The 9,444-nt window shown below is 43.7% G+C and overlaps 1 protein-coding gene across 1 annotated transcript in view; it reads right to left on the bottom strand.

The window, feature by feature from the left end:
• Positions 1 to 3,283: 3,283 nt before the first annotated feature.
• The window catches only part of LOC142468858 (uncharacterized), a 44,870-nt gene continuing 38,709 nt past the window's right edge, over positions 3,284 to 9,444 (bottom strand). Inside the window, exon 4 of the mRNA XM_075575485.1 lies at positions 3,284 to 4,092. Coding sequence (XP_075431600.1) covers positions 3,626 to 4,092 — 467 coding nt within the window. The 3' untranslated portion in view covers positions 3,284 to 3,625. The remainder of the gene's footprint in view (positions 4,093 to 9,444) is intronic.

Raw genomic sequence — 9,444 nt, 5'->3', positions numbered from 1 at the left:
CTGGGCTTCAATGTATCCGAGAATCTTACCTGATTCTTGGGTACATCTTTGGGGTATCACGTAACTCAGAGACCCTGCTACATAGCCAAAGTCTTACAAAACTTTCTCTGCAAAACCCACTCTGAAACCCCCAGCCCCACAATCTCTGCTTTCTAGAACTCCTGGAAAGGCAAAAATGCAAAAATACTGTATTGTCGCATAATTAACACACAGTCACAGTAATGCATATACAACAGCCAGGTCCATGAGCTGACACTCAAGGACCCAAAACACGGATCATAACCAAGTGGGCTTAACCTTTATTATATAGCCTGGTTACCCCCTCACCATCACAGAGACATGTGGATGACAGGGCTGTATGGGGGTGGGGGAGACGTGGGTTGGAGGGCTTTATGAGGGTGGAGGAGACATGTGGATAGCAGGCTTTATGGGGGTAGGGAGACGTGTGGGTGGCAGGGCTGTTTGATGGTGAGGGAAACATATGGTTGGCAGGGCAGGGCTGTATGGGGGTGGGGGAGATATGTGGATTGCAATTCTGTATGGGGGAGAGAGAAAGGTGTGAATGGTAGGACTGTATGGTGGTGGGGTGAGGTGTGTGTATAGCAGGTCTGTATGGGGTTAGGAGAGATGTGTGGATGGCAGGGATGTATGAGGTGGGTGATGTGTGCAAGGCAAGACTGTATGGGCATGGGAGAGATGTGTGGATGGCAGGACTGAATAGGTGTGGATTATAAGTGTCGATGGCAGGGCTGTATGGGGGTGGGGTGAGATGTGTGGAGGGCAGTGCTGTATGGGGGTAGGGGAGATGTGTGGGTGGGAGGACTGTATTGGCATGGGTGAGATGTGTGGATGGCAGGATTGTATGGGCATGTGTGAGATGTGTGAATGGCAGAGCTGTATAGGGGTGGGGGAAGATGTGTGGATGGCAGGGCTTTATGACAGTGGTGTGAGATGTGTGGATGGTAGGGCTGTATAGGGGTGGGTGAGATGGGTGGATAACAGAGCTGCATGGGGGTTGGGGAGATGTGTGGATGGCTGGACTGGATGGGGGTTGGAGATAGGTAACCAGGCTCAAAATAAAGGTTTAAGCCTGTTTGATTACCGATGATCCATGTATTGGGATTCGGGAGTGTAAGCTCTTGAGCCCAATGATTGTACATGCATTCTGTAAAAATGTGTGACAAGAAATAATTTTTGTGTTTTTGCCTTTCCTGGTGTGCCAGCAAGCAGAGATTGCTAGGCTATGAGTTTTAAGTGGGGGTTTGCGGAGAATGTCTTGTCAGATTGTGCCTAGCTAGTCAGGGTCTAGAGTTGCTGCATACCCCAAAAATGTATCTGTTAAGGATCGCACATGGTTCACACCCCCTCGGCGCGTCACGCCAATAATCAGGAGGGATGCGCGGACTCCAGCATGCGCACACAAAAAATAAACAAACCCTCGGGCACGCGCCCGTGACGCTACCAAAGCGCAGAGCCTTGGTGGTGGCGCGCCCACTGCGCGCCATGCGCCGTTCGCTCCCCGCGTGTGCATACCATGCACCGCTCACTACCCGCGTGTGCTCGCCATTCTACGATTGACGATGGGACCATCCTCAGCTGTGTCACACCTGAACTAAGGTAACTTCCTCCTATCGGCTCTCTACCTGCATATAGAGCACTCTCCCCTGCCATCCTCTAATTGGTTCCTCTCCCTATATATCCCTTCTTGTTGCTGAGCATAGACCATTATTTATGCACCGTGCTCATTGCAGCCTGAGCTTGCCTGTATCTGAACCTGTCTAGATCTCTGTTGTGACCCCTGCCTGTACCTGACCCATCTCTTCTTCATCCCTGGACTTCAGCGCATTTTTGGACTTCTGCTCTCTCCACTCCATGACCCAGGTTATAGACTATGGCTATTTTCCTCTCTCCAACCCTGGTCCACGGCAGATACTCTGCCCTACCTACACTCTCCTACCCTGACCCGGCTACACATCCCTGACTCTGCTATCCGGACCTGGCTCCGTGGTTGTAGGGCGGCAGTATAAATGCATCCCCATTTCGGTCAAGCAGTCTATTCCAGGTTGTACTGAACATCCGTGACAGCACCCGGGAATAAGGTCGTAATTCCGGATACGTATAGGCATATTGCTCCGGTCAAAATCCATCCTTGAAAACGCTTACGTGACTCACTTATGTTACCCTGCTTCAGCACAGACCAGAAAGGTAAATGGGGCATAGGGCTTTGTGGTATCCCTGGAACGGGCAAGGGGTCCCTAGGTAAAGTGGGGGTTATGGTATAGGGGTTCTGAGTTGCTCCACAAGGTTGTGACTATTTTTTTAAGTCAAAATCTAGTTTGCAGTGTGTGGGGAATATGGCTAGTGAGAATAAAAGTGCAGATTCTAATTATATTATCCATAACCAAAAGACTTAGGAAAGTTAAAGGGTATCTTTTTATTAAACAGTGTGGTTTAAAACACAAATGCTTGTGCACAGTAACATGAGCTGGGACTTTCAGGTCCAATGTTCTGAGAAACCATTTGCCTACCAAGCCTGGTTCCAGCAAATCTCCTCAGACATCGGATAAAAAAGCCTCAGAGGGTGCCAGAGGTGTGAAGAACATTTGGGCAGGATATTTAGGCTTTAGTACCCACTCCTGGGCTGAATGGAAAGTCAGTGGACTACCATTTGCCCCACCAGACTGTGCGGAGCCTAAGTCAGCGGGTGACTTATGCATACCAAGTGGCTGAAGTGGCAAACTTGCGCATGCCCTTGGCTGATTCAGAAGAACAAGCTTCATTAGACTGAAATTGCTCTGACTGGAAGGTGAGAATGTTCCCACGCTGAGATTGATTGTAGTATTTCATGAATGAACTCTGAAATATTCTAAGCATCCCTAATCTAAATCGGTGATCAGATTCTAAGCGCCAAAACAGCAACAGCAAATTTGAATGTACCAAAAGATGCTCAAGGAGAAATAGCAGAGAGCCGGCTTCAGAAAGTCCCACTTTTTGCGCCCAAGTTCTGACATTTGAACGTAGCGGTTGCGGCTGGGATTTCAAGCTGATTTTAGTTCGAGCACGTTTGGAGCTATGTCTTTCTTATGTATTTTGTGTTCCATTGTGTGTACACCTATTTTAAGTGAATAAATTATAATTTGTTTTACTAACTTGTTTTGCTCAGTGAATTATCCCGGTAAAACGGTGTAAACTGTTTGGATTCCTGTGACAATGAGTATCTCCTCTCCCTGTCCCAGCATACACACAGGGCTCTACTAATAAAATGATTGAACAAACACTGTGCTGGCCTTAATTGATTAACTTTATTTGATTACAGACAATTAGTAAATTCCTGCAGTTTTTAAGGATCTCAGATTCCATCACATTGTGTATCAATCACATTGTTACTATACATTGTGTGCACGGTTTTGTGTTCATTATGAGTGAAGAGATCTAATACACTGTATATTGTAACTGTAATAATTTGGGGTGTACCAATTAAATGATTCTGTGTCCTTAGGATCACACATTACCGAGGTGATCCTCAAACCAGAAGATATTTCTAATTAAATGAGTAATTGAAAGTTTTGTAAAGTTTTCTGTTCTGGAAGCTCTGAATCTGAAGCCTGTAAATAATCAATGGCTTCTAATACCCATCACAATCTCCCCCTCCCTGCAGACAGGACTCACGGGATGAATCAGGATTGAGGCATTTCACATGGTTGGAGTCTTTGCACCTCACTATTTCGCCCTTACAGGTCCAGACACCTATGTAAATACATTTGCATGCAGTGTTTGGCACAGCTGTGGCAGCAATGCTGCAGCCCCCTGGGTGGTAGTCACAGTCACATCTTTCAGGGTAAGCACCACAGTCTCCACCTCCTTGTAGGCAGGTGGCTAGCGATTTATCTGGGGTCTTGCATTTTGGAGCGTCAGGTTGTGGGCACTCTCTTATTTCTCCTCCACAGGTCCAGGCTCCTTTGTATGTACAATAACAGGCCAAATTTGCAGGGGGCAGTTGACTGATAGTGCAGCCCCCAGGGTGGTAATCACAGTCACAGGAGTCTGATTTAAGGGGAGGCCCGTCTGAAGCAGCAGCAGTTACAGAAGAACCTACAAAACAGAATTATTGACATGACTCGGTTTCCAGCACAAGATGAATAGATTAAACTGCTGGCATTATAGTGGTCGGATTAACAGTATGGGCGCCGAAACGGATGGAGCTGATGAGAAGCACATTCTAAAAGAAATGCTCTTAACTCATGTACTCCTGTGAGGGCATTTTTATAAGTTTATTTCATCAATAAATGTGTTCAGTCTGCACGATGTGCGTTTGTTCTGTTTGTGTTTCCTCTAAAGAATTTCTATTTATACACACACACGTATATATATATATTTAGAAAGGTCGATATAGGTTAAAACAAATCTTTTTATCACTTTTAATAAAGAGCCTGTGAGTTCCATGTATTGTACATAATTAAATCTATCTATCTATCTATCTCTATATATATATATATATATATATATATATATATATATATATATATATATATATATATATAGAAAATAGAAGAAAAAAGCACCCAATCCTAGTGCATTACTGTGCAAAAAATGGTTTAATTCCCAATTAAAGGCTCATAAAATGAACTCATAAACATAAAAGATAAAAAAGCGTTGTATGAGTAATACTCATGCTCCAAAGGATCTGTAAGCGCTGCTGCTCTGCTACTCTGCTCCGTGAAAGCACCGCTTCCAGTACAGCCCTCGTGTATCTCCCCTGATGAAAACAGTTTAGCTGTTGAAACGCGTAGGGCCAGGTGTGCTGTGGATTCCTTCAGCGTTGATTTATGAGTTCTGCCTGACATTCTCCTGCTTGCCATCTCCGTGCACAGCGTGACGTCATCTGTTCGTTCCGCCGCAAACATTGTCCCCGGTGGGAACCTAAACAATCTGGAGGTGTGTTCCCGGGGAAAGAATACTGGGAGGAGCCTGATGACGTGAGTTCCTGCTGGCAGAGATACACGAGGGCTGTACTGGATGCGGTGGTGTCACGGAGCAGAGGAGCAGAGCAGCAGCGCTTATAGATCCTTTGGAGCATGAGTATAACTCATACAATGCTTTTTTATATTTTATGTTTGTAAGTTCATTTTATGAGCCTTTTATTGGGAATTAAACATTTTTTGCACAGTAATGCACTAGGATTTGGCGCTTTTTTCTTCTATTTTCTATGCATGTGGAGATGGAGGTCGTTGTGCCCTTTAAAGAAGCAGCCTTTTTCCTGTCAGTGCTTTTCTGTTTCTTGCATTTTTTGGACTTCATTTGGACTTCAAAGGATTTGTGACAAAAGTTTGTTATTGGGTCCACAGCACATCTTTTTATAACTATATATGCATTTGGTGAACGTATTGATTGCACAGTTAAATATTATTATTGTCATTTAGTTTTTTTTATACATTTATACATTTTCTGATCATTTATTATTATACTATTGCTGTCACACCATAACCAAGCGCAGTCCTTTTCTGTATGTATATATATATATTTATATATACACTGGCGACACACTTTATTCGAGCTCGGCTAGTCCCACGAATTCGGGTATACCCGGGTGTATTGAGGTTTGTGACTGTTTTCTGCCCGAGTGCATTGAGGTATTTTCCAGGCAGGGATTGAAGCATTTTATTCCCGCTGGCTTCAATACTGCACAGTATATATATATATACTGCATTACAATTCATGAATTTATGCCATCTGGTAGACACGCGAAGCATTGCAGCCTATGAAATCCTAATCATTATCATTTAACAGATCAGCCGCCCGTCAGCCAGGCATGAACCCAGGCTGGGAAGGCAAACGCAACGGGGCTTGTCAGAGGTGAGGAGCGGCGCATTCCAGGTATCTGCCAGGTACATACTGGGTATTTGCTCGAATAAAGTGTGTCGGTGCAGTATACCACAATTATTAAGGTAAAAAAGTGACAAAAACCCTCCATAGTAAAGCATATAGCAATTGTAAATATTACTGTATGTTCATTTGCATGTCTTAGACAGGTCCGCAACCTTTCACCATTATCGCCCAGCACACAGCGTTTCCACTGCAGCAAGGGATTCTGGGAAATGACATGCAAATGAGCACATAGTACACAGTGCCACCTTTTGTCTCAAGCTCGTATTACATGTGCAAATACTTAAGCCAATGCATACTGCTTTAAACACAGCTTTTAAACAGAGGCTAGGATGAGATGCAAAACCAGTAAACCCACTCACAGACATGTTTCAACCTTGATGGGTATCATCAGTGTAAGGTTGGTTGTGCTGGCTATGCTGGTTTGAGACTAAGAGTAGTTATTCACCACACATTATTCAGGTTATGGTGGGTTAAAAAGTGACAAAAACCCTCCACAGTAAAGCATATAGCAACTGTAAATATTACTGTATGTTCATTTGCATGTCTTAGACAGGTCTGCAACCCTGTCTTTCACATTATCGCCCAGCACAAAGCGCTTCCACTGCAGCAAGGGATTCTGGGAAATTACATGCAAATGAGCACACAGTGCCACCTTTTGTCTCAAGCTCATATTACACGAGCAAATCCTTAAACCAATGCATACTGCTTTAAACAGAGCTTTTAAACAGAGGCTGGGGTGAGATGCAAAGCCAGTAAATCCACTCACAAAGCAGCGCTAACACATGCAGCTCATGCACTAATACACTTATCTCTAAGTACCAAGTACAAATCCCAGAGTTCTGTCCATCAAACACAAGTCCAGTGAAAAAGGGTATTCATTTGAAAAACAAAGGGGAAAGATTCCCAGTAGCCAGATCCAATCCAAATGTAGGAGGGGGCTGCTCATCCACGGGAGAATCACTCCCAAACCAGTACTGTATAGAAAAAAAGAGAAAAACGCGCATTCCCCTAGTGCATTATCTTAAGATGCAGATGAAATAAAATGTATTTAAATAAATGTAAGGTAGATAATACACACTTACAAGACATAAAGAGTAAAATTCACGTAAAGGGAGGTTACATTAATCAAGACGGGAGAGAATGAGGCATTGTATGGGTAAGCAGAATAAAAGCATTGTATGGGTAAGCCCATGCGCCAAAGTGTAGCCGGATCGCCGTCTGTTTGCTCCGTCACAGGGGAGGGGGGGGTAAGGGGGGAAGGGGAGGAAAGGGAAAAGAGGGGGAAAAGGAGGACTGGGGCGGGGGGAAGAATGGGGGCTAACTGAATGTAACAGATGGAGGGGGAGAGCAGAGTCAATGAAACCAGAGCTGGGGATTACACCAAAGTACTGGTGTCCAAACATTCATTGAGTCCACCAGGGGTTCGATTACCCAACTGGTGGATCCAATAAGTCTCCCTACGACACAACATTTTGTATCTATCCCCCCTCCAGCAGAGGCAGGAATGTGTTCAATACCCATAACTAATAAGGAATCTGGATTCCTATTATGATAACATTTAAAATGTCATGAAAGATTATGGGTACTGACACCATGTATCACATTCCTCCTATGCTCGAGGAAGCGAGTACTGAGGGATCGAGTGGTGCGACCTACATATTTCTGGCCGCAACCACATTGTAAAAGGTAGACAATATAAGTGCTAAGGCAATTAATACTGCCCCTAACCTCATATTTGCCACCTTTTCGAAGGGAGACAAACTCCGATGTGGAAGTCAGATATTTACATGTGATGCAGCAGCCTCTAACGCACCTGTGGTTGCCAAACCAGCCCACAGGTGGGGCATTGGCAACTGCATCAACCAATCTTAATTTACTCGGAGCTAGAATGGTTTTGATATTTTTGGCCTTCCTATATACGATTGGTGGTCTATCAGGAAGAATATTTCCCAAATGAGGGTCACATTTCAAGATGCTCCAATGGTTATTTAAGATACCTCTGATGGATCTAAATGATTGATTAAAAGTGGTGCTGAACCTAGGATTTCCATCAGCATTACCCGATCTATTTCTAGGTTCACCATAACCTACATGTGCCTTTGTGGAGTGTTTGTATTTCTTGAGTAATGTGGATCTTTCAGAGGCCTGTACCTTGCTGAAGGAGACATTGATAAGACCGGGATCATAACCCTTCACTGCAAATTTATTGCTCAGGTCTTTGGATTGAATAAGAAAATCGCTCTCTTTGGTGCAGTGCCTTTTCAAACGATAAAACTGCCCCAAAGGAATGTTTTTGAGCCACTGTGCATGGTGATTACTAGATGAATGAACATAATTATTAACAGAAACGGACTTGAAGTGAGTGGTAGTGATAATATTACCTTCTGGATCCGAGGTCAAAACTAGATCCAGAAATACCACAGAGATAGAACTAATTTCAAATGTAAACTTCAAGCCCAATTCATTCTGATCAAAAGAACTCAGGACATCAGACAGAACTGTGACATCACCCTCCCAAATAATAATAATATCATCAATGAAACGACCATAGTATTCAAGGCCGGCCCCCAGCCCGGCATTTTTCCAAATAGATGTTTCTTCCCAATATCCCATAAAGAGATTGGCATAGCTGGGGGCAAACCTCATGTCCGTTCCACAGATTTGCCGTGGCCATTCCACAGATTTGCAAATAAAATAAATCCTCAAACAAAAATAATTGTGCGTCAAAATAAAGGTGATACTATCCAATTAAAAATTCTTATGTGAAGGGGGAATGGAAGGGTCCATGTTGAGCCAGAAGTCAATTGCCCTGATCCCCCTGGAATGATCTATGCACGTGTAAAGAGATGACACGTCACATGTGGCCCAAAGGTAATCGGGCTTCCATTTAATCTCAGAGATGGAGTCGATGACATGCAGCGTATCCCTAATATGTGACCTAAGCTTAGCTACAAAGGGTTCGGAGATAGTAATCCACATACTGGGATAGGCCAGACATCATCGACTCCACCCCCGAAACAATGGGTCTTCCAGGGGGATCAACAAGAGACTTGTGGACCTTGTGTAAATGATAAAAGATGGGGGTGTGTGGGTGATCAGAATACAAAAATTTTAATTCTAATTTTGTGAGTACACCATTATCCAAGGCCTGTGTCAAATGTGATTTCAATTAAAAAAGAAATAATGTAGTGGGATCGGCCGACAAAGAGGAATAGGAGGCAGAGTCTCCCAGGAGTCGAAAGGCCTCTCTCAGATAAGCTGATCTATCCTGGATTACTATGCCCCCACCTTTGTCGGCTTGTCTGATAATGATGTCCCTATTGTTCTTGATATCATTGAGTGCATCCAGTTCACATTTGGACAGATTAGAATTAAATCTATAAGGTTTAGTACACAGTGACTCAAAATCTCTTAATACCACATTGTAAAATGCATCAATAAATCCTCCCTTTGATTGATAAGGGAAGAAAAGCGATTTTGGTCTGAAAGGGTAATGCATGACCGATAATTCCCCCTCCTGACCAACATCTGACAAATATGTAAAATGAATTGTAAAAT

The sequence above is a fragment of the Ascaphus truei genome, chromosome 1 (genome assembly GCF_040206685.1).
Source record: "Ascaphus truei isolate aAscTru1 chromosome 1, aAscTru1.hap1, whole genome shotgun sequence".
In the NCBI taxonomy this organism is placed as follows: domain Eukaryota; kingdom Metazoa; phylum Chordata; class Amphibia; order Anura; family Ascaphidae; genus Ascaphus; species Ascaphus truei.
Note: the sequence above shows the minus strand (reverse complement) of the source record. Positions and strands in the feature narration are given on the sequence as shown.